The sequence below is a fragment of the Macrotis lagotis genome, chromosome 1, assembly GCF_037893015.1.
Source record: "Macrotis lagotis isolate mMagLag1 chromosome 1, bilby.v1.9.chrom.fasta, whole genome shotgun sequence".
NCBI classification, from domain to species: domain Eukaryota; kingdom Metazoa; phylum Chordata; class Mammalia; order Peramelemorphia; family Peramelidae; genus Macrotis; species Macrotis lagotis.
In genome coordinates, this window is record NC_133658.1 from 289055657 (window position 1) to 289082244 (window position 26588).

The window sequence follows — 26588 nt, forward strand, 5'->3', positions numbered from 1 at the left end:
AGTTTTGCAGCCATTCAAGAGTCCAGCATCTCGTCATTCACCAAATAAAAACCACTGCCTAATGATATACACAAAGAGGGTTCTATGACCAAGCAGCCAGCCTGAGAGTCTATGTCTGATGCTACCACCCCAGGTTCATTTTAGGAGAAATAATGGGTTCATTTCCATGACACCGGGTTCCAAACCCTCCTTTCCTGACTGTACATAAAATGCATTTTTTCACCTGGTGACCTAGCAGTAGCTTCAGAGTTTATCTCTGGATACCAAAAGAATGGCTCATCTATTAAATCCTAAGCTAGTGGTGTTCAGGGAGGGATAGTAGAGAGAACACTGACTTGTAGTTAGGGAACTTGGGTTCAAATCTTACATCTGATGTTACTAGCTATGTAACCATAAAACACTCTGAGCTTTTGCTTCCCTATTTATGAAAGGAGGATAGTACCTATTTGCATTGAGTTCCCTGTACCCTTGGGAATCACAGGGCAGGTACAAAAATATAAATAAGATTATTTAATTAGTTCACAGGGTTATTGTGAGAAAATTGCTTTTTAATCCTCTGAATGTTCAATGTGAGCCCCTGTGAGCTGTTATGACTAGGAGCTAGGACTAAATCAAGACCAAAGGGGAGGATTTGCCTTAAATTTCTCTAAATTCAATTCCAGGGAATGTTATCCAAAAGAGCCCTAAGTTGCTTTGCTAGAAATAAAAGCCATCAGTCAGGAAAAGCACACTGGCCTGGCATCTCCTAAAAGAGTGTGCCAACTTTTTTCTCCCTTCCCCCACTCCCTGGGGGCTTTATGTGGTGCTGCTATGCAGCTGTTAAAAGGCTCAGTCTTCCATCCAAAATAAATAAAATTAGTAGTAACATTTATTTAGGAATTGAGTATCTTTAGTTGAAAGAAGCCTTGTTCTGAAAACAAAAATGGCTTAGTACCAGTGTTGAGTTATGTGATCCAAAGATCATTACTGACAACAGTGCTAGAATGTAGCTGGTTGGGTATTTTCCTTGCAAAAAAGCAAGCCACAATCTAACTAGAAAAGCCAAGTTTCCCTTTGGTGCAATCAGTCTTATTATCCTGTTTTCACTGTTGGGTCAATAAAAATTGAATTGAAAAATTCTCACCCTAGGGACCAGCTGCCCACTGGATCCCAAAGTGAGACCTCATCTGTTTTACCGAGTGGTTTCTGGAATTAGTGAGGTCAGTGACCTGCCCTGAACAGAGGTGACCAAGCACTAACAGCTCTTGTCCTTCCCAAGACCTCCAACAAATCAATAAGTACGTTCATTTACATTATGACTTTCCCCTGTCATTAGCTGGATCAAAGAGCCCTGTTAAGCCCAGCACAGGAACACTCTTGCAGAAGATTGGATTCTCTAAGTAACTGGGAAATAGTTTAATGCCAAACCCTGTGACCTGTAGCTGTATCTCTCAGTTGCTGGCAGACGGACAGCCCTCTATGACCATCTCCCTGGTATTCTTGGAATTTGCAGAATGAAGCAGACATTACATTAAGGACACTGAACTTTTCATTTACAATTCTTCTCTTCTTCTGCCTCTACCTTGCCAAAAGAATACCCAACCTGTTTTCAAAGGCACCCTTCCCACCAGGGCTAATAGAAAAAATATCATTTTGTAAATTGTTTACAATTGGCCAGCTTTGAGCTTGTTTCCTTCCTTCCGATCTACATTCAGACATTTGGAAATGAATGGTGACCTTGGGACATCCGGTCATCCTAAGATGACCTTGTTTTAGAATGACAAATACTAATTGACTCTCTCACACTTAGAAGTTCATCCTCATCCTCCTCTTCCTCAACCAGAATATTCAGTGATCAGACCAGGTATACCGTCATATACATCTTTGTGAATTCTAATAATTTACAGGGTGTCTTGGTGGGTCACACTCCATTGAAGCTACCTAAATAACATACCATGATTAACTGTGTTCTCTGTTCTATTCTTATCTATTTATCTTTATATCTCAACCCTCATCTGTCACTTTCTTTCGTACTCCCAACATCACAATACACAGTGCCTTCCTGTAAGGCATCCTTTTGCAAGTCAGCTGCTGAAGGGAGGAGACCCACAGGCAAGTGAAACAGTGAATTTAGACTCTCCTCCTTCCTCCTTTGCTGAGAAAGCCAAGCAAGTGGCCTGAAGCCCACAGAGTTCTTACTGGAGCCTTGTTGTTGAATGAATGAATGGTCTGCTGTGCTAGTCATAGACTTAGGGCTTCATAACAGACCTGGCTCCTCACATGCATTCAGCAGATAAGTGATGCTTGTGTGCTCAGAGCTGTGGGAAATACAAGGATTAAGTTATCTATAGGTCCCTAGGGTCAGCACTAGCAGAGAGTTCATCCATAAGTACAGGTAACGATAGAGGATACTGTTTAAGAGCATCAGAGAGATGAGCAACAGTGAGTTCATGTAGGGTGTGAGGAAGAATGGAACTGTGAAGGAGGAATCAAGGAGCCTTCTTAGCTATAGCAGCCTCCACCCCCATCAGATGACCCAAGTTCAGATCCCATCTCTGATCTTGAGCAAATCACTTTACTAATTTATAAAATGAGAGGGTTGGACTCCATGGATGGTTTCCAAAGCTTCTTCCATCTCTGGACATGTGAGCCTAATGATGATGCTTTAAAAGACGAAAATTCAGCAGAGTAGGAAAGAATGGTCCAGCCATTCAGTCCAGTGCAGAGATACTCTGAGTGTTGAAGAAACACTCAAAGAAAAGTGCAGAGATACTTTGAGTGCTGAATGGAAGATATAGCTCTATCAGTTAGCAATGAGTGAGTGGCTGGGAGGCAAGGACACAGGCAAAGTGAACTATCCTCTGTCCTGGGGAAGGTTGCATTCTATCAAGGCATCTCCCAAAGGTTTTGTCTTTCCTAGATAAGTCCATCATCCTTCTTCTCGTTCCCCCCAGCTCCCACTTGTGGATAAGTGATTTTTTTTATGTATTATAATCATTTTTCACCTGTGAATTTGGAATTTATAAAGAGATAGAGAGATATGGTTCAGAGGAAAAAACCCTGAATTAGGGGTTAGAAGACCTAGGTTCAGTCATGTTTGTCATGCACTGCCTGAGTGACCTATGGGTAAGTCACCCAACTTTTCTTGGCCTCCAGTCCCCTAACACCAAGATGAGGAAGTCAAACCAGCTCACCTTCAAAGTTTCCTGTCACCTGTATGACTCTGGACAAGTCACAACAGTTTCCCGACCTGTAAAATTCTAGGACACTGATAATAATACCCATCTCTTCAGAGAGAATGATAGACTCAAGATGCAGAGTAAGATATACATACATTTTTGGGCATGGCCAGTGTGTTGATTTATTTTGCTTGACTAAGCATATTTGTTACCAAGAATTTTGTTTTTCTTTGGGGGTGGGAGGAATGTGGGTGGAAGAAAAACAAATGCTTGTTAATTGAAAAAATTTAATTTTAAAAAAGGGGAAGATTGAAGTAGATGGTTTCAGGGCCCTTTAAATCTCTGACCCCAAGATTCCTGTTATAAAACAGTAACTGTAGGATTGGTTAGCTATACTAACAGTGTTCTTTAAGAAACATCACACTCATAACATTTCACATCACCTTTCCAAAACACTATGTAGTGGTATGCTTGCCTCCAGACAGGCAGCTCAGAGCGTTACAAAATCCTCAACCCAAACAAGCTTGTTCTGGCTATAAATAAAAATTCCCCACTGCAGAGAATGCTGCAGCCTGTCTGAAGCTGAAAAGTCGGCACCAACCAGACTCTAAAATAAACTTCAGGCGGTGATTTGGTAGGAAGGCCATTGAATGGACAATGTCTCTTTCCTCCCTGCCCCTGTGAATAAAAATGACCTTTAGCAGCTTGAAAAAGATTCCTATGGGGAATCAATAGTGACTGGCACTGATTGAGATGGGAATGACAGCAGACTGTGCCATAGTGTTTCCATGCACCACACAGAAGCAGAAATAGGGTCCTTTGTGGCAATTAGAGATGGCCCCCACTGCTTCTGCTATCACTGAGCTCCCACCCTTTTTTCAGAGGTACTTTTTGTGTTTGGCTCCTGTCCCAGCATGACTGCATAGTTTAAATACCAGAGTTCCTTATAGGCCTGCTGAACTTCGAAAGAAAGGAGGAGCTAATTGGGAGCTTTTGTCAAGTGACACAGAATGAAAATCACACATGCACCACTAATCTATTTTTCCATAGGTAATATTAATGAACAGCATAAATATATCAAGTCCCTAAAATCATTCCTGATTTGAGTGAGCAATGGGAAAATGACTTTGATTATTGTTTTCCTTGATTCAGCAAATATTGGTTAGGTATATACATATGTGTGTGTATGTGTAAATGTATACACACATACATATGCGTATCCCACATACACGTATATTTAGTGTATATCAGACATCATTCTAGTACTTGAGGACTCAAGATAAGAACCAGGAAAGCCTTGCACTTAGAAAATGTACTAAAGAGATCACAACTCAGAGTCATCAAGACCTGGGTTTAAATCCTACCGTTGTGACCTTTGTAAAGTCACTTTATCATCTCAGTGTACCTAGGCAGCTCTCAGACTCTCAGTTACAGAGCTACATTGGTAGAGAGCATTACATCTTTGGGAGTTCCCTATGCCAAAGAAATCACAGGTACAGACTTAAGAAAGGACCCACCTCATTACTTGTCTAATCATATATGTTCTGCAAACCTTAAAATGCTTTAGATAATAGCTTATAATGTTATTAATCTAACAAAGGGAAAATGAACTTACAGATAAATTAGGTATAAGGCAAAATAATGATCCAAACAAGATGTGATAAGAGAATTTGGAGGAGTCTTTATTTTTGACTGAGGAGGGAATCAAAAGAGGCTTCATAGAGATGGTTGTACCTGCTGTGCCTTTGGGGGTGGGGGGGTGAGTGTTAAGAGGGAGCTGAATATGAAGGTGGATTGGTACAGAACAGGATTCAGGTCAGTTGGACTAGAACAAAAATTGTATTGTGATGCTGTGTCATTGTGAAGACAGTGGAAGTGGTATAATGAAATGCTGGGATTCAAACTGCTGAGCCTGAGGGATGAGAACTTTCTGGGAATTTAACTTTCTCTGCCCAAAAAAAGTACTTGTAAGTAGTTCCTTCATTCTAAGCAGCTGACAGTAAATACAGAGATAAAAGCTGTCAGTGATGATGGATCAGCAACATGTATGAAGGACCCAAATAGTACATTCATTCAGTTACTCATTTAATGAATGTTTACTGAGAACATCTCTGTTCAAAGCACTATGGAAAATATGTAATTCCTGCTCGGGTGGGATGTACAATCTGCAGCCAGGAAAATAATAAAAACTGACATTACAAAACACTTTACAGCATTTTCTCAGTTGCCTCTCACATCCAGGCTGCCAGGTTGATATGGATATTAATGTCCCCATTTCACAGATTAGGAAATGTCACTTCAGACTTGAAGTGACTTACTCAACTGTTGAGTTTCAGAATCAGGTTTTGAACCTCTTACTCCAAGGATAGCATTCTTTCCATTACTCTGAACTAACTCTTTAATGATATATATACCACATCCATTCCTTAATCATCTAACAGTTATTAGTACACTGTGTTACACACATACGCAAATACTTTTATCAACAGGCAGCCAGTGTTATGAATGGTACAGATAAAAATAGTAATTTACATTTATGTTGCCCTTTATAACAACTTTATAAAGCCAATTGTGAGTGCAAGGTAAGTTCAAAAGAGGAACAAGTTCCCTGCAGACCTTGGTGAGACAATTTGAGGATGATTCATGGGGTATCATCTTTGAGTTCCTTTTTATTTTTGTCAGTTTAGAATCTAACACAGCAGGTATTTAATAAAGCTTAGTTGACAGCTTGTGAGACTTGTGAGAGGTTAAGGGTGATTTCCTCCTTTCTCTGCCTCACTTTTCTTCTGTTCAGAATTGGACTAGAGGATCTCTAAAATCTCTTCCAACTCTAATCCCCTCAGAAAATGATATGAAACTAGTTTCATCTTCACCCCTCCCTTGTTTCCATGAGAACAGAAATCTGAATAGATGAACCAAATGAGAAATATGTACTGTCCATCGCATTTGCATTTAGTTTCACTAAGAAATACTGCTGTTTCCTTCCTATTCTGACTAGGTAGATGAAATTAGGGCAGAGGCCTAGGCCCCTCCTGTATTAAGCACTTACATTATGGGGCCAGGCATTCTGCTGTACTCTTTACAAATAGTATTTCATTGGATCCTCACATCTACCTTGGCAAGCTACGGTGAGGTAAATGAGGCAGGCAGAGATTAAAATGAGTTTTTTTCTAGAGTTGTACAATTTTGGTAAGTGCTTGAGACTGAATCTGAACTCATTCTATCCACTTGCCACTTAGCAGCAGTTCTTCATCTCAGAGGAAATAACAATCATTAGCAATAGATTCTCAGCAGAAGAGATAGCACTTCAACCCATTGCCCAAATAAAGAGGATTCCAGATTTGTTTTTATCTCCATTCATCAGCTTTAAAGGACAATGCAGAGCCTTCTTCTTGTGGTCCTTCTTACACTCTCACTCATTTATTTATTCAAAGTTTAGTAACAGATAGCTAGAAGGGTAGTTATCTTACTTAGAAATTCCTCTTAAAGTTGGAGTGGGCACCTTCAGAGATTTTCAGAATGTATGTTTTGGGATCCAGATTCCTGGGGATTTTTAATTAAGCATTTATACCTTTCCTGCTTCTCAGAAACCTTGAGGTGACTTACCAAACTTACAAAACAACAAAATAAAGCTATTAAGGATAAAATGAAACTGAGGCCTTGCACAAAAAAAAAAATCCCAAACCAAAGGGAATAGAGGTACTAAAGATGACACAATTACTATAATGGGACCATGAATTTGAACCCAAGATTTCTAACTGCTTGGTCAGAATGATTACACAACTGAGCATTTTCTAATAAAAGAAAACATATAGCTTCATTTACCCTCTTCTTGAAATTTAGATTTCCTTGAAATGTTTAGGAGCAATCTCCTCTGTGGCCCTAAAATGGAAAATTTCTCAACACAGGTACAGTGTGTGTCTGGCAACTCAAGTCTTTTATGGAAAGCTGAGTGTAATCTCTTATCCAATGAAGAGTTATGAATCAAGGTGGGAATCTTAATTTTAAAAAAAAGGTAGAAATCTTGTGTTTGGCATCCTGTTCTGATAGTCCTTTAAAAAAATAGCATTGCTCTAATCTAATTACTTTTTCTTTTGTCTTTTCTCCTGTGTGTGTGTGTGTGTGTGTGTGTGTGTGTGTGTGTGTGTGTGTGTATGTGATTTGCCTCCTTTAGTATAAGTCTGTGTTTAGGTCCTACTCCCAGGACTTCATGCCTCACAACCAAGCTTCTGTTCCACCTTTCCTCTCGTCTACCTCCTCTTCCTCTCCACATTTCCCACCTGTCCACCAGTCTCAGAGCTCTGACCTAGTGGTGCCAACCACAGCCAGCCTGCCTCCCAGCACTGTGGATGGGCCCAATTCCTGTTCTCAGGAGAGCAACTTGAATGGGAATTCTGTCTACCTTCCTTCTGAAACCTCTTTCACTGATTCTCTCCAGACGCCCTCGGTGAGACTTCAAAAAATACAAAGGACTGTGAAATTTTTTAGAGTGAGATTTTGTTTTTCAATAATACTATTCCTTTACTTCCTGGCAACAATAAAATAAGGAGTTTGTATGTTAGTGAAACAGTCTCTAGATTGTATGTGTGTGTATGTGTATGTGTATGTGAGAGATTTCAGGTGTAAAGCTGTGGTTATAGAACAGAGATCACTTGGAATTGAGATGACTTAGGTTGAAGTAGCAGATATACTCTTGAAAAAAGTTACCTCCCAGTCCTGAGTTGCAGTTTCCTCACCTGTAAAAAGAGGGGGTTGTATTAGATTTCTATATTTTCTGAAATCCCTTCTGACATTAACATTCCATAAGATTGTGAAATAACATCAAATGATGTGTAAGCACAATGCCTGCGATTAATTCTAAAATTCAATTTTATATAATTAAGGTACACATCAAGCCAGTCAGTTCAATGAAATTTATTAAGTACCTACGATTCCCCAAGCACCGCGCAGAGAAATGGGGTTACAAAGAAAAGCAAAAAATACCCATTGTTCATGGGAAGGCAGGATCAATATAGTCAAAATGATGATTTCATCCAAACTAATTTATAGATTCAATTAAATTACCAAATTTTATTTTAATGAATTAGAAAAAGTAATAATACAATTCATTTAGAAGAAAAATTAAAAATATCAGAGGAAATAAAAGGAGGGGGGAGCAAAGGAAGGATATTTGGCAACACCAGATCTTAAACTATATTATAAGGCAGGAATTATCAAAACTATCTGGTGCTGGCTAAGAAACAGAAAGATCAATGCAACAGTAGAAATATAATTTACTGCAACAAATGAATATAATAGCCATGCATTTGACATGTATAAAGATTTTGGAATAAGAATTATTTGGTTTAAAAATGTCAGAAAAATGGGGTGGCTAGGTGGCATAGTAAATAAAGCACCAGCCTTGGAGTCAGGAGTGCCTGGCTTCAAATCCAGTCTCAGACACTTAATAGTTACCTAGTTGTGTGGCCTTGGGCAAGCCACTTAACCCCATTTGCAAAAAACCTAAAAATAAATAAATGAATGGATGAATGAATAAATAAATAAATGAAATTGTCAGAAAAACTGAAAAACAGTATTGCAGAAACTGATTTGACCAATATCTTATACCTTTTACCAAGATATGGTCAAAATGGATACATGACCTGGATATCAAGAAAGATATTACATGAAAATTAGAAAAACATGTAACATATTATCAGTCTTATGGATAGGTGAATGGTATATGAATAAATGACATAGAGAACAAAGTTCAATGTAAAATGGATAATTTTGATTACATTAAATTTGAAAGGTTTTGTAAGAAAAAAAAAGACCATCCCTGCCCTCAAGAAGTTCACAATCTAGTGGGGGAAACAACAAGCAAACAAATTTAAGCAAACTATATATAGGAAAGAATTAAAAGAGGGGGAAACTCTAGAATTAAGAGGGATTGAGAAAGATTTCCTATAGAAGATGGGGTTTTAGTAGGGATCTGAAGGAAGCCAGAAGTCCAAATAAGGAAGAACATTCTATTCAGAGAAAATGACTGAAGCCTGGAGGTGTAGTGTATGGTTTCTGGGACAGAAAGGTCTGGATTGAAGAGTGTATTGTGTGTGATTGAAGGGGTGAGCAGGGGGAGGTTACTCTCTCCAGTGCATTTCAGATATCCCAAGATGATCATTTAGAGGCTAGTAAGCAGCCAGATGTTCTCATATATTAAAGAAAATTCAACTCAGATTCTGGTTCTGTTTATTGATAATCCCATTTTCCATTAAGTTTTGTACACCTTGGGAAGTAAAGGCCGTGCAAGCCAGTTCCTTATTCAGACCAGTTAAAGTGCCATGAGAGTCAGTATGGTGAGGGGAACCTGCCACTCTATTGATAGAAGGGTCAGAGAGACAATCCAAGTTTGACTTTTCCTTGGGCTAGGTGGTTCTCACATTACCACAGGTGCATCTGTATTCTTTTGCCGGAACTCTTTCCACATCGATGTCTTCTCCAGCTGCTGTCCCCCTCTGTCACTTGCTCCTTGCTGCCTTAGACCCTTCAAGAGGTCCCTTTTTGTCATCTCTCTGAGAGTAGTCAGGAGGATGTTTGCATTTATAGCAGTACTGGTGCAGAGGAGGGGATGGGGTCACTGCCCTCCAATCCAGAGGACATGATTTCCCATGGACAGAAATATACTTCCCCTTTAAGGAAAAAAGGTGGTTGAGTTAGGATCTGCTCTACTGGCTACTCATGCTGAGCTTGAGGGGCTGCAGCCAGCCCAACACATGTGTCTTTCCTCTCATCCTGTCTCCCATAGAGCGAAAACGCCAGTGAGGATGCTGGTGAGGGTGAATATGTCAATCTGTATTCCTCTGGCCAAAGCAACGGGGAACTCCCTCACTCTGAAGGAGTAAGTAACATGCAGAAGGCAGAAGGAAGCTCTGGGTGCATGCCGAGCTCACAAGGGGTGGGCAGCCTGCTTCTCCAAGCCTCCCATCCACCCGGGATGCTTCTGTGCGGCCATGCTGACTTCCCACCACCATGTGAATGGAGGGCATCCCCATTCAGATGGAGAGCAGAAACATCTTCCCTTCTTTTCAGGCTCTGGTGACTGTCCTTGCCAGTGGTTTTCCTATGACATTTGCTTTGATGCCTGTGGCCATCTTGTTGACAGGTCTATGCCTCATACTGAAATGTCTCTATGGCTTCTACTCATCCCTCCTTTGATGGTAGAGAGCCTCCATCCCACCCAGTATAACTGAGAATGTCGCTCCTCCTACACCAAGACTGAGCTTCCCTTGTTAAACCTTTTCCTCTTCCTCCTTATCAGCATGCTTACTGATCCTCCATTAAGAACTCTGGACGAGTCAGACAGGGCAACAGCTTCTGTGTTTGTGCCTCCCCTGCACTTGTAGCCATTGGACGGATTGTGGACATCTCTGTCTTCATTTCATCATTGCTTCCATTCATGATGCTCAAAGAATAACAGTTTTGCCAAAAATTCTTTCTGGTTTTGATTTAGTAAGGCAGACTTACGTTAAAAAACATCCTCCTTCAGAGACTGCCCCAATGGCACTAGAAGGCCACTCCTTGAGTCCCTTGCTAGCAATGAAGGGGGAACATGAGAAGGCCTTCCTGAGGCCGCTGCTGATCCTTACACCATGGGAATACAAGTTTTGACCTTTGTTATTAATTATTGAGCACTAAGTCATGATCCTGGCACTCAGAAAGTTTGGTCTTTTATTATTTTACTATTAAGATAAACCAAGTGTCCCAACTCTCTTCCCTCATTGCCCACTCCCCCTGCCAAAAAAAAAAAAAACTTCTTCTGTACTGACACAGAACAAGACTGAATTCAAAGCTTGCAAAGTTACAGATCATCTCAGAATGTCAAGACCTTTCCACCTGATGGACCTGGCCTGCCTATGCCAAGGGAGATGGGGTCTTTCTTTCCTAGTGTTCCAAGCCCAAAGTCATCATCCACCCTGGTGGCCTGGTCCAATTCCATCTCTGCATGAGAGAAGAAAAATTCTGATTTACTTTTCTTGTCTATTTTTCCTCTCTGATAAATGGCTAACTTCAGATGCCATGGTTTTCTTCACTTTGAACTTGTCCTCCTACTGTCACACTGTATACATTCAAACTATTCTGCTTCCAGTATCACCCCTAGCATAATAAACCACAATTTTGTTTGGAGTTTAATTATTTTTGCAGTTACACAAGTTGGGAGATCCTAAGAAAGAAAAAGTATGGAAAGAGAGCTTTTATACATCTAGGCCTGGATTAATATAAACATTGAATTCCATGAGGTTCAAAGCATTTGAATTTTCATTGCATATTTCCATTGAGCTGAAACCAATATTTTACATATAATTGTAAATTCTAGTAGTGTGAAGTCAAATAACGCAGCCACTTACAAGGATACATATGTTAATATTCTTTGGCAAGGTGATTACAGTGAACAAAAACTGGAAAAGACAATTGGAAAGTCAATCAAGATGATTTAGCCCGGATAGAACATAAGGCTTTTCATGAACCAGAGAATGAGCAAAGGTTTCTTGAGAGATCTTTCAAAAATTGTTTTAATTTATTTCATTCAGGTTTGCAGCTGATGTGTGTTATAATTATTGGTGTCATTTCACAAGGTCAGAAAGAAACCAAGAGTTAAGACATTAGTCCCAAGTGAAGCTCACAAGTTTTCTGTGTAATTAACTCTAAAGTCCCTTCATTAAACCTCATTAAAATATGCAAGCATGAATTCTAGGAGACCAGAATAATTCTAATGCTAGTATTACAACCCAAAACCTCATTTACTTTTTAGGAGTCACCAGTTGCAAAAGATGGACACCCCAAAGATTCCTCCTCACATAATAGCACCTCTGGGAAAGAAAACAGAGAAGGTGGAGAGAGGTAAGACATGTATCCACTCTTCTTCATCTCATTCTGTCTCTGGATCCACCCCAAAAAATCAGAGCCAAGTCAAATCCAAGAATACATGGAAGTACTTAGTCTACCAATAGACTGACCTTTCTTTTGTTGCAATGGGAATGGCTACAAGGGCTGCTCCAATTTTTTTTTAATATTTTATTTTTCCAACTACATGCAAAGATAGTCTTCAACAGTCATTTTTTTGCAAAACTTTTGAGTTTCACATTTTTTCTCCCTCCCTTCCCTCTCCCCTCCTCCTGACAGAAAGCAATAACTATGTTAAACACAAATCCATATTAATCATCTTGTAAAAGAAGAAACAAATTGAAATGGGAAAGAAAAACATTAGAGAAGAGAAAAAATGATGTATCAGACAATTTTTAAAAATTGAAGTTAATATTCTTTGGTCGGCATTTAAAATCCATAGTTGCTTCTCTGGATGTAGATGATATTTCCCATCACAAGTCTTTTAGAATTTTCTCTGATTATTGTACTGCTGAAATGAACAAGTATATCATTGTTGGTCATCACCCAATGTTGCTGCACAATGTTCTTCTAGTTTTGCTCACTTCAATTAGCATCAGTCCATGCAAGTTTTTCCAGGCTATTCTGAAGTCCTGCCCCTCATGATATCCTTTTTTGTAAATAAATTTTATTCTTTTAAGGCAATGGGATTAAGAGACTTGTCCAAGGTCACTCAGCTAGGCAGTTATTAAGTGTCTGAGTCCGGATTTGCACTCAGGTCCTCCTGACTCCAGGGCCAGTGCTGCCACCTAGCTGCCCCCTCATGATTCCTTATAAAACAGTAATATACCACAATTTATTCAGCTATTCTCCAGTTGATGGGAATCCCCTCAATTTCCAGTTCTTTGAAGAGTGCTACAATTTTAAAGGATTTTTTTTAGTTAGGTGGTATGATTTTTCTTTTTTAAAAAATGTTGGCAAATAATAGTGCCAGAACATCAAGTTTGTCCTTTCTCTGCCCTCCATGGACTGGAAAATGTAACTTTCTGAGTTTCATGGAGTCTTCTAAAAAGAAAGACAAAATTAACCACAATACCCAGCTTCAAAACAGATTTTCTAGATACCTGTAAGGCAGCTAGAGCTGTGATTTCTAGAAATAGAGATGATATTTTCCCTTGGGACAACATATAAGCACAGTGATTCTCATCCTGGAGTCCCAAGAGGTCTATGGATAGATTTCTGGGCATCTTTAAACTTTGATAGAAAGAAAAAAATTACATCTTTATTTTTACTGACCTCTAGCTAAAATTTAGAATTTTCTTCAGCTGTTTAAAAATATTATTATGAGAAGGGGTCCTTGGGCTTTACCAGACTGCCAAAATGGTTTGCAACACACAAAAAGGTAAAGAATCCCTGCTCTAGCAGAAAGAACATTGGCCTGGGTCATATGACCCAAGAGTTAGTCCTAGCCCGATAACAACCAGTAAATTATGTACCTGAATTCAAAGTTGGCCTCAGACACTTACCAGCACGTTATTTAACCTCTGTTTGCCTCAGTTTCCTCATCTGTAAAATGGAGATAATGATAGCCTCCATCTTAAAGGGTTGTGGTGATTCTCAGATGAGATATAAATGCTAGCTATCATCATCATTATTATTCATTATTACCCTCTATGGGCTTCAGTTTCCTTAATTCTAAAAGAAAGGGTTGAATTTGATGACCTCTAAAGTCTCTTCCACCTTTAAATCTAGTAACACAGGAAATAGCTCCCAATTTAAGTCATTCTATACAAGTAAAAATGTAATGGTTTCATTCACATAAAATTCAGCAAACAAAAATGCAACTATTTTTGATAAAATTCTGCTAACATTAACTGTCAGCAATGAGTATTTATTAAATTGCCCTAAAACAAAATATTTTAACTAAGAATTGTGGCTTTTTTTTAAGAAAAAAAGAGATAATCCTGTTTAAGAAATAAGAGTTAATCTAACTGGACTCTCTCATTTTACAGGTGAAGAAACTAAATCCCATGAAAAGGAAGCATTTTATCTAAGGTCACTCAGCCAGTCAGTCACAGTACCAGGACTAGCTGGAGTGAAATGTCTTAACTTCCAGTTTCTGCCCTTTATGCTACATATACTTATATAGGAACTTGTCTTCCCCATTAGAATGTTAGCTTGTTTTTTCTTTTATACTTGTGTCCACAGTGACTGAGAGCTTACTAGTTACCTGATTCCCTTTAACTCGTAGGATAAGCCTAAAGAGTCTCATCCATCACCCAGACTCACTTCCTTGCCTTACCCATCCTTGACTCTCTAAGAACCTTAACCCTAACCCTTCATCTTCCAGGCACCTGAAGTCCCCAGATGGTTTGGAATCGATCCAGTCAGAGGAGGAAGTAGACGAGCTCTCTCTCATTGACCACAATGAAATTATGGCCAGGTTGACGTTGAAGCAAGAGGTGAGTAATTTCAGCTGTTTCCTTTAAACTCCCTCAGTTTCAGAGAATTTTACACAGCTGGAGAGGGGGATGTGGGCTGTGGGTGGTTTCAGATCTCCAAGGAACTTAAATAGCAAATACCAGGTGATTGAGGCTAGCCTATGCTACCAGAGGCTGTGAGAATTCCCACCAACTGCTGCTGCATACCAGACCAAGCTGGTTTCTCTGCATCTTGAGGTCTGTAGACACAAACTCACCCGAGCCCTCATTGGCCCTGCAGGTTTCCCCCATCTCTTTACCTTTTTGTTGAAGTGGCATGGCTGAGTGGATACCAACACTGGGCTCAGTGCTGGAAGATCTGGTTTCAGATTCAGTTTCTGGCTTTGGGCAAAAAGGATCAGTGATGGAAAATACCATCCGTGTCCAGAGAAGGAACTATGGAGGAGTCTACAGACCAAAGCATATCATTTTCAAGTTTTAAAATTTTATTTTATGCTTTAAAAAAAATCATTCCATCTCTCAGCCTCAGTTTCTTTATCTGCAAAACAGAACTAATCCTCTCTCCTACAGGGAATAAATATGTAACACAGCTGAGATGATGTGTAAAAAGTGCCTTGTGAACTTAAAAGGGTGATATAAAATCCATTGTTATTATTTTCAAATAGTAGATAGAGAACCAACCTTGAAACCAAGGGGATCCTGCCTCTAGGCTTTTGCCCCCTCAGGTTCTTGGCAATTCCCTATGGCTAAACTGCAGAGAAGGTGTCAACCTGCACTGGTAGAGGGGGTTTCTTATGCCTGCTCCCTGTCCTGATTGTCATCATTAATTACAAATGGCAATCTCACCCTAGCCTGAGGCACATGGATGGGCTACTGCCCCTCTAGGTTACAGGTGGCTTCAGAAATTCTAACCACTTTACAGAGGAGTCCAGTGGGCCTCTAAGGAGCTCTCCCTGCTTCTGGGCTCTGGGGCCTGGTGGGCAGTAGACATCCTTCTTGGTGCACTGATGTCCCAGATTGGCTCTCCTTGACTCAAAGATAGGAGAGTAATGCATTCATCCTGAAAAGCTTTCAACATGTCAAACAGTATAGAAGGGTAGCAATCTATCACTAGCCGGCACTTACAAGAGACTCCCTTTGACAGCTGGGATCTACTGAAGAGAGGGCTAAGCCAGTAATAATCCCCTAAGTGCTATTTCACCTGAAAAATCCTATTATGGGCCCATCCAGCCCACAGCTAGAAACACAAGGTGCTTCCAGCACTCTGGACACAGGGAAGACATCAGAGCCCCAGGATCCTAGGTGCTCTCAGGAGAGTTTGCCTGAAACATCAAGAGGAGGAGGGATATTTGATCTTGATTTGATTCTAGGAAGACACAATACATAAATGTCTGGTGGTTCCATGCATAGCCCTGACACTAGCCCTGTGACTCATGTTTTTTCTCTTTTGTTCCATTCTTTGCCCAAATGCTAGGTTGACTCCCTTCTGTCTTATGGGGTGGTTTGAGCAGCACCTGAACAAAGCATAAGGTTCTTTGTTGTCCTATAGTAAAAGCCTTTGTGGGATGTGCTGTTGTTGCCAGGTAGTGATCAGCAAACACCTGCAAACTGCTCCAGCTAGGACAGAGGCCTGAGCAAAGAGCCCATCCTGGAATCACCTGTGACTTCACTCTGAGAAGGGTGGGGCAAACCTGAACCTCCTAGGAAAGTTCGATGTCCATCTTGGCCATCTCCCTTCTCTCCCTATTCACTTTTCAGATTATCTGGAAATTAATCATGGAGATAAAATGCATATTGTCCCATTGTCATCTGGCTTTGACCCCACTGTACCTAAGGACCCTCATTTTCTACACATAGGCACATTAAGATGATCTCTTGTATGTGACCCCTAGAGTCCTCTTTTTCCACTCTTGGCCACTGAGCTAGGACCTCCATTAGGTTATATTATGGCTCTTTTTTATTCAGCCATCTCTCAAGTATGACTACCCTAACCACCCCATAGTTTTTGTGTTCACAGTCCTTAGCCCAGAAGAAAGACTTAGGAGCTTCCCCTGCTCTATATCACCTATTTCTGTTTCCATTGCAGAGTGATGATGGGCCAGATGTCCGTGGGGGATCTGGGGATATACTGCTGGTCCATGCAACTGAGACTGATAGGAAAGGTTAGTAAACTTGACTGTTGTGGAATGAGATCCTGCAATACTCTTTAGTCCTAGACATGAGGCAAGAGTATGATGTTAAAGAAACCAGTCTTGGTTCAGCCTCTGTCTGGATTGGTTGCATTGCCCTGTTTCATGAGCACAACCTCCCCCCCCACCAAGAGTTAGTAGTTTTTGAGGGTATATCATTGGCTAGAGGGAAAATTCAGGCAAATGAATATATGTGATATGTAAATATTTATATTTATATAATGTATATATTATATATATATATATAATACATATATATACACACTTGAATCAGAAAGTTATTCCTAGCACTAGAAGAACAATGAAGAATGGCATGTCTTATTGCTTTTGGGTCATCAACATTATCTGTGTAAGGAGGAACAATGGGCCATTGTTGTTACACACTTTTCATCATAAACCCTCTACTTCATCACACTATATTAATCCAGCCTCAAGCTGTGAGTGCTTTATTCATGTGCATTACTAGGAGATTGTTGGAAATGAGTTCATTGTCCTCTCTGGTGGAAGAGAACAGGGAGAGGAGTCCCTTCACCTCTCTGGGTGTGTCTCTTTCCTTGTCTCTAAAATGAGGAAACTAGACTGGATGATCCATCCAGCACCAACTACTTAAACTATAAGCCAAGCTCTGCTGGGTGCTGAGATATAAAAACATAGTGGATGAGTCCCTATCCTCAGGGAGCTTTTGTTTTAATAGGGCAGAAGGAGGGGCGGCTAGGTGGCGTAGTAGATAAAGCACCGGCCTTGGAGTCAGGAGTACCTGGGTTCAAATCCGGCCTCAGACACTTAATAATTACCTAGCTGTGTGGCCTTGGGCAAGCCACTTAACCCATTTGCCTTGCAAAAACCTAAAAAAAAAAAAAAGAGGACAAAAGGAGCTCGGAGGCCATTTCCAAGCCTGAAGCCTCCCACCCTGTGTACAAAATGTTTGATTCTAACATGCTCACAAAAACACTGCCTTCATAGGAGGAAGTGGGATATGAGGAAAGTACCTTTAATGTTAAAAGAAAAAGCCCCACTGACAGAGGGAACACTAGATTTGAAGTCTTGGTGCAACTCTGCTTCTCCCTCCTACCTATTAGACCTTGGACCAGTTATTTAACCTCTCAATTTGTTTCCTCATCAGTAAGTTGCAGATATTAGACTAGATCAAGGGTATCAAACCAATGGCCAGTCTAGAAGCAGGCCCCCAAAACTTAAAATGTAATTAGGAAATGTTTAACAAAATATATATAAATACAAAACAACATAGATAATTTGAATTTGTGATTTTTTAAGTGGTTTGACACCACTGGACTGGATATATTTTTAGGTTCCTTCTAGGTCTAAATATTTAAGACTTTGAATTAAGACTAAGGCAAGTGTCTCTATACAAACTTTCCCCAGATTCTCTCATTTATTCAAGATTTAGTAAGCATTTATTATATACAAAGAACTATGCTGAGGACTAGTTTACTAAAGTAAAAATGATATAATCCTTGCCTTCAAGGAACTAAAAAAAAAACTGGAATGGAATAGGGTTGGGGAGGACATATAGATAACTAAATGGAAAACAAATACATTTGTCATTTGGGAGGGTGGCTACTTATTCCAGAAGAGGTGGCCCTTAAGCTGAGCCTTGAAGAGAGGTAAGAATGCCACAAGGCCAAGAAGAGTCCTCTAAACTTAAGGGGCACAACCCCTCTCAAAAGCACAGACCTGAGAAAAGGAAAATGTGGAGGGTGTGAGGATAAATCAATGAAGAAAGTAAGCACCAAAAGGTGAAAGACTTTCAATAACAAAGGAGTTTGTATTTTATCCTATTGACAATAGAGAGCTATTGAAGCTTCTTGAGCACAGCTAAGAAACTGATCTCTTGTGCCTGTCTAGAAAAGACTTCAGCCAGTGGCAGCCTTGTCCACCTAGACTGGGACTTCTCACTGTACTCTCAATGAAAATTTCTTATTTTAGTTTTTTTCACTCATTTTTCCAAATAACTGAAAATGACATGGACTAAAAAGGGAATTAGGAGACCTTTTTTCCCTTGCCATAGACTATAGAATGTGAAATTTGAATGGGACCTTAGAGGGGAACCTTCTTTTCATGGAGGAACAATCAAGGACACAGAAATGGTTAAGTGATTTGTCCAAGGTCATACAGTGAACCAGTGACAAAGTCAGACCTGCACCCAGGGCTTTACACTCCCAAGTCTCCACTATACTGTCCATCCATGCAAGGTGATAGGGATGGGGGAAACAGGAGGAGGGAGGTGCTTCTTTTAAAGGTTTGGGTATCTTTTGAGGGTGAGGTTGGGGGATTCAGAGTAAGGGCAGTAAGGTGTTATCATGTCAAGACCTGCTGAATGATTACTTTTTCCCCTCCTTTTTAGATTTGGTTTTGTACTGTGAAGCGTTTTTGACAACCTACAGGACGTTTATCACCCCTGAGGAGCTCATTAAGAAGCTACAGTATAGATATCCTTTACGCAATGCCATCAGTAATGTTCACTTCCTTCTCCCCCACCTCCCCCACCTCTTCCAGAGGCTAAGTGAATGCTCACAGGGGCCTGAGAAGTAAGGGTTTTATTAGTGGGGGGTTGTGAGTTCAGCAAGTTTTCAACATGATCTGTCTTGGGGAATACAGGCTTCGGTCATGCCCACTCCTTATGCCCCTCCACATTTACAATTGACCACTTGGACTTGAAGGGCTGAGTCACAGGCTGGAGCATATCTAGAAGGAAAGGTAGCCTGAAGAGCAAGCCATGTAAGAATTGCTGGAAGGTCCTGGGAATGTTTAGCCTTGGGAAGAGAAGACTTCAGGAGGGACGCAGGATTGTTGTCTTCAGGTATTTGAAGAATAAAATGTGGAAGGAGGATTTAACTTGGAAAAACAGCCTGGTATGATGAGGAGGGTCTTCAGGAAAAGCTTGGATTACTACTTGTCAGGGAGAACAGAAGAATTCAGAATTCATTTAAGCTCAATGACCTCTGAAAGTCTCTTCTGTTCAGAGATTGTGTAAATACTCACACAGACTGGCCATAGTTTTGGCAGTTTTGAGCATCTTCCTCATTCCAAGCTTGCTCAGTCATGAGGACTCAGTTGTACAGCAGAGTTCTCACCCTAAAAATATTGGGAGATCCTGATGTAGGTAGAGAGGTCAGAGAGCATCATTTTTCATGTCTTCCCTCAACCCCCTCAAATTTGGGCAGTTAGAAGCGAAGTTTCATGAGGAAGCAGGAAGTGGTTCAAACTGGCTAATTGATAATCATCATTTCTAGATAATCTGGTAATAGTGTGAGTACACCCCTCCCCCCCCAGACACACACATCCACACCCACATCCACAGCCCTCCTAGGACTTAGAAGTATTGGCCTGGTACTTGGTGGTCCTCTCAGATCTTATACAGACCAGCTTATGTTTGACAAAATCTAGTCAAACTGTATTTAGGCTTTGGTCCTGACAACTTACCAGTGGAGATTCTGAGTGATAGATATATTTTGAGCGTGTTCTGAAAAAAGTCCTTTGTAAACCTTAAAATCTAATAGAAATTAATTGATACCATAAGAATGCTTTGATTCAACTCTCTCACCAGTCACTGGCCAGGGTAGAGAAGGACTTGAAAGATGTCATCAAGAGTTGGCTGATGGAGCTGGGAATGTGTAGGCTGCCAGAGAAGGTTCAGCATTGACCATGAGTACTCTTTTCGGGTGTCTGAAAGGCTACTCAGTAGAAGAGGTCTGCTTGGCCTGTTTGGCCTCCAAGGGCAAAACTAGGAACACTGGGTGAAAGGGATGAAAACTTTAGCTCAGTTTGAAAAAGGAATTATAAGGACCATTTTCTCTCCTTTGATACAACCACTCCTTTGAGGCTTACAGAGAGCACTGCTTGCTGGGCTAACTCTACCAAAGCCTCCTTATTCTTTTCCTGAATTTCAAGTCTGCAGGGGCTGCATTTTCCCCTGAAAGAAGCTTCCCAAGGAAGCTGTAATGGCTGGCTTTATAGGCCTTCCAACCTCAGAGCTCAACACTTCCATCTGCTGGACAGATGCAATTACTATTTCAACACAATGAGGGAATCTCACTTCCACTGCCCAACACCATGCCCCATAGTCATCCCGTGCCTGCTACTTCAGCATCTCCACCCAGCCCTTTTCTGCAACACTTTATTTCCCCTGCTGGCCCTCCTTCAAATCTTACACATTTTAGTTCCAAAACCTATCCTCTGGATAAGACCCGATCACTAGCCATTGAGAATAAAAAAAGACTTGGTCATATTAGTTGGCCTGAAGCTCAGCATGAGCCAGCTTGGTGATAACAGCTGCTAAAGAAAAAGGCTTAAGAGACCTTGAATTACCATCATAGAACTATAATGAAAGAGACCACACTCAGTACTCAAGCAGTGGTGGATATATACTTAAGTGAAATGAGTTTTCACACCAGGAATTACCTACTTATGCTGATGAAGTCCCAGGTACAAAGCCACCCCTACCTCCAGTCCCAAATTTGGAAAACAAAATGGGGTGATTGCCCTACTGTACTCCCTAAGAGTTAGGCATCTTAGGTTCATAGCGTTAGAACTAAGAAGAACCTCAGAGGGCATCTGGTCCAGCCTCATTTGACAGATGAGGAAAATAAGAATCAAAGCCAGAGTGACTTAGAGTCTGCACAACGAAGATCTTGGAAGTTTTGTCTTATGGGAGGAGAAGCAGACATTCTGTGTAACTCCTGAAAGCCAAATCATGAGTTGTGTGTGAGTGTGGGGAATCACAGGGGCAAAGTTGATGGAGTCATGATGTATTCTGGATCTAAAGTTAGAAATGACCTTAAAAATTACCTAGTCTGACATCCTCATTTTATAGTTGAGGAAACTGAGACTCAGACTGACTTGTCTGAAATCACAGCAGAGCCAGACTGACAAACCAGGTCAACTCCAGATCCAGGACCTAACACTGCTTGCTCTCTCTCCCCTTGCCCAAAAGAACAGCTGGCATCAACCCATACAACATTGAATTTGGCTGCCACAGGCAACAATAAGCTTCCCTTCTTTGGCAATATAAAGTACATTCCTGCCCAGGAATCCTAAGAGTCTGTGATTAGCACTCCCTATCCAGAGGCTCACCCCCACTCACTGCCCCATCCTCCCAAGGGCTTTCAGGAGTTGTCTTTGTTTTGATATCTCTCTATCTTTTGTATCCCTCAAGACAGAACCAGACCCTTAGACCTCAGCCTTTCCAGAAATTCATATCACTAAAAACTAACTGACCCAGCTGAGCAGCCCAGCCACACTGGTTCTTGGGGCCTGAGAAGTTTCAGTTTCTCCCTTCCCATTTGTGCCAAAATGAGTTGACTTCCTTAGCACATGTTCCACATATGAGAAATTCTGTCCCTTCCCTGACACATTCAAGAAGCGTGTCAGTAAGAACACTTTCTTCGTGCTGGTGCGGGTAGTGGATGAGCTGTGGTAAGCACTCCTGTCCCCCTTGTCTTCCGAAGGGAGCAGGATTAGCAGCAAAGGACAAGCTAAGAACTGATTCTGTAGACCTTTGGTATTCCAAGACATTTCCCTTGCTTGGGAGATGGGGTGGGGAGGTTGGAGTTGGGGGGGGGGATTTACCCCTAGATTTGTCTGCCCCTTCCCTCTACAATCTTCTGGTTTCTGGGACTGAAGAGTCTCGTTACTAGGGCAGACAAGGTGTGATGGCTTCTGATTTATTTTTTCCTCTCATTTTTTCCATTTTTCTATATACCTATCTGCTAGACATAGGTGCTAATTGGAAACAAAGCCTATACCTTTATTGTGTTCATAGTGGCAAACCCATTAGGCTACATTGTATCCTTTAAAGATACATTCTTATGATAATTCAGCCTGTGAGGGTATTGAGCTGACCTCCCTCCACCCGAATAATGAGACTCATTAATATAAGGAATGATTTCCTGCATTTAACAGATGCTTTTTGAGCACCTATAATGTGTAAGGCCCTGTGTCAGTTCAAGAGATACAAACCTGTCTCTGAAATAATTCACAGTCTCTTATGGAAAAACGAAGAACCATCTAGCAGTGCTACAAGGCAGAATGTAATCAGGAGCAAAAAACAGGCAAAGTACTACAAAACCCTTAGGACAGAAGTGATCATCTGGACTGTTTGGGAAGTCTAGAAGCAAGAAATCTGCTTGAGAAGCTAAACAAGGAGGGATGAGAATATGGAAAAATTAATTTCAATGAGGGGTAGTATGATGCAGGAAACACTTCAAAGTTAGTCTGGATAGTGTATCCACTAGATTTGAGTTTAATTCTGCCTATTAAGAATCATGATTCAGACCCAGGAATGCAAGTGTGGGAAGAAAAATAAAGATTTATTAGAAGTTAGAACATATAAGAAAGTAATAAGTAGAGAGAGACAGAGATAAAAGAACAGTCAAGCAGGGCCAGAGTCAGAGAAGACTGGTCCTGAGCAGAGGTTCAACCCAGATTTTTATGGTCTTGCCCCTTATCCAGAGGGCAAAAGGTGAATTCCCTTTCACCTTACCAGACCTGCAACTGGGTAGAGGTTTGAAGCATGAGTAGATCAGGATACAAATTTTACATTAAACAATGAAACAATGGTAGTCCATTTACATCACAAGAGTGGGGGACCTCCACCCAATTTAACAAGATTTAACAGTCTTTAAGATTACAAATTTTAGGGGGCAGCTAGGTGGAACAGTGAATAGAGCACTGGCCCTGGAGTCAGGAGGACCTGAGTTCAAATCTGGCCTCAGACATTTAATAATTACCTAGCTGTGTGACCTTGGGCAAGTCACTTACCCCATTGCCTTGCAAAAAAAATTACAGATTTTATTTCTGCTGCATTCATAATTCTCTACATCATTTCCCCCTCAAAATTATTCAGGGCCCAGATTCTTCTGGGCCTTTCAGAGTCTATTTGGAGATGAATGCATTGCAGCAAGAACTTCATTGAGTCAGGTTTCAGAGAGTGATTGGCTAGCACAGCTGGTTGGCATCCTACAGAGGCTGGTCTTGGAAATAAATAACTAGAAAAACAAAACTCAAGGAAAAATATTGAGCAAGCAAAAACCAGAAATATAACCAGAGAAGGCTATTTAACAGAAGTCCAATACCTAGGAAAAAAACTAGAAGGTATATAAAGAGCAAGAATTATACTTTATGATCCTAAACCAATATCAAAATTACCTTTTATAAGAACATGGCTTCCAATATAACAGAGATTCATTAATGGATGCCACATAAGTTATAAACAAAAGCTCAAAAACAGCATAAACAAATATACTGAAAAGGCATTTTAAAACTGCACATGTCCAAAAAGTAATCTGCAACAAAATTTTCTATTTTGTTTTGGCCATGTTTAGAATGAGCAAAAATTCCAGTTGAAGAATGGATCTCTCTTTTAAAGCAGTTAAAAAATATATCATTAGGCATTATCCTGATAGAAATAGTCATAATGATACTTCTTTTCCTTAAGGGAACTTGTTGTGGTAAAAAGTCACATCCTGAATTAAAAGGCCATGACAAAAATACTTGCTAATTATTTAAAATTTAGAAGAAAGAGTTCCAATGGCTCACTCTTATACTTAACTATGATTCACCTGAAATGATCATGGCAAAATGCCATTATAAAGCAGAGAGGGACATGAGGACATGTTCCCTTATGAAGTCATACAGACAATCCTTTTCATTGAGCCAAGTTGAGAGATTAAGAGAATCCTACCCCAGTTGAGGCTAGGGTTGTTCTTTCAAAGGCCACTCACTCCATCTGTAGTATTTAATATCAAACCCCATAGGGTTAATGGCTTGATTGGCATATTATTGTCTTTCTATTAACATACCTGATGTCAGACAGATCAATTATCAGTATATTGTAATAAAGCAATTACCTATAACCAGAGCTTCAGGTGGCTTGAGCACTCAAAACCAAGAGTGTACCAGGCATAATTTGGTATAAGAGATCCAAGGAAAAAAATTATAACTCAATTGTTGCTCATGTACCTAAGTGCTGTAAATGAAATGCAATAAAACAGATTTTTGAGATGTAAAAATATAATAACCTTAATTCATAATTTTTATAAACTCAATTTTTTGTTAAACTATCTAAATATCTCTTTTTGACTAGGAGATTGCCCATCACCTCCATACTTCTCACATAACAATTGGCTGGAGATTTCCAAAGAAAAATCTCAAATTATCATTGTTATTTTATCTTCCTCATGTTACATAGATGAAGATGCTTTTCCCTCAATGCAAATAACCAGTTTAATCCTAGTTTACATATATATAGCTAGAAACTCCTATACATAAACTTTTTACTATTAGCCAACTTGAAAATACAAATTATTACTTTCAGAATTCTTTAAAAACTATTAGAACATCTTAGGTGACTTTAAATTTCTAACATCAATTGATGTTATTGATTCCAATACAATAAAATAGTAGTAAAAACAACCAGGTATTTAATTCAATTAACACATGAGTTATTAAATTTTATGAAATAATATTTCTATCATTATATTATGCATGAATCCACAGATGTATCCCAGAAGGGGTCATAATTTGTGATATTGCCCTTACCACCTTCAAAGCAATCACATGTTAATTCCAGGTTTTAATATTACAGTATTCAAATAGCTTACATGTTCATAAGAGAACCAAACACTGTAAATATAATTTCTTTGAAGTTACAAAAGAATATCACATAACTGATAAATCTATCTTATTCATCAATAAGATACCTTACAGAGGGACCACACAATTACTATGTTCAGTCATCTCTGTCAGAGCCCCCCATATCAGTTGCCTACCATTACCATGAGAAAGTCCACATTCTTGACTTCTTTAAGATTAAACATATATTATAATTTACATTGAACATAAGATTCTTATTAAACATTCCCCTTAGAACAAGAGCAAAATGCTATAAATACTAGGCAATGTTAATACATTTTCTTATTCCTAAATAACAGATAAGTAGGGGCAGCTAGGTGGCGCAGTGAATAGAGCACTGGCCTTGGAGTCAGGAGGGTTCAAATCCTACCTCAGACACTTAATAATTACCTAGCCATGTGGCAAGCCACTTAGCCCCATTGCCTTGAAAAATCTAAAAGTAAAATAAAATAATATAATTACCTAGCTGTGTGGCCTTGGGCAAGCCACTTAACCCCATTGCCTTGCCAAAAAAACTAAAAATAATAATAATTAATAACAGATAAGTAGATTTTACTTTTAGTCATATACATACACACATATATACATATATATTCCCTTCCATAAACATGCGATAAGAGAAAGATTATTACAAACTTTCTTCCTTTACCAATAAAAAACCTTATGAGATTGTTGACAATGTATTATCAATATCGATTTAACATCAAAACAAATCAGATTACAAAATTTAATACATTTCTCTTTCCCCCAAAAAATCAGTAAATATAATTCTACATGATTCAATATTACCAAATTTCTTGACATACAATTTATCCCAATTATATTTTCATTCCCAATAGTACATCTAAATTCTTATATTTGTTACAAAATTTTCAAATACTTTAAAAGGTCAAGGGTGACTAAATTACTCTCTGATTTAGCTCTCCATAGTTTTTCCTTTTTAAACACTAGGTGGGGGTCTTTTTCTATCAAAGGCCTTCCCTCACTCTTTCAAAGCCTCTTGAGGGCAGGAAGTTTACATTTACTAAACCTCAAAGTCTCAACAGAAGTTGAATACAGCTGTCAATCAATATTAGATTAACAAAAGCTTAACTCACTGCTGAGAACTTCTCACAAACTTGCAACTTGCACACTTTCAAATGTACAAATGGCATTAAGATTCCCTAGTGACAGGTAGGCTCAGATCTCAACTCCATTAATGACTAAATTTTAAATTAGACCTTTTTATTCAAAACCTAAACTAAAAGGAGTAACATTTAACTCAGATATTTGTAACTAATTCAGATCTG

At 39.7% G+C, this 26588-nt stretch overlaps 1 protein-coding gene across 13 annotated transcripts in view; it reads left to right on the forward strand.

Annotated features, from left to right (window-relative positions):
- The window catches only part of RAPGEF1 (Rap guanine nucleotide exchange factor 1), a 195932-nt gene that overhangs the window by 143886 nt on the left and 25458 nt on the right, over positions 1–26588 (forward strand). For 8 of the 13 annotated variants that reach the window (XM_074210861.1, XM_074210858.1, XM_074210862.1 and 5 more), the window contains 6 exons: positions 7333–7605; positions 11947–12035; positions 14368–14479; positions 16545–16620; positions 19013–19097; positions 21991–22083. In XM_074210861.1, the coding sequence (XP_074066962.1) occupies positions 7333–7605; positions 11947–12035; positions 14368–14479; positions 16545–16620; positions 19013–19097; positions 21991–22083 (728 nt within the window). Of the gene's footprint in view, positions 1–7332; positions 7606–9942; positions 10036–11946; positions 12036–14367; positions 14480–16544; positions 16621–19012; positions 19098–21990; positions 22084–26588 lie in introns of all 13 variants that reach the window. The other 5 variants (XM_074210866.1, XM_074210867.1, XM_074210868.1 and 2 more) reach the window with 2 other exon arrangements.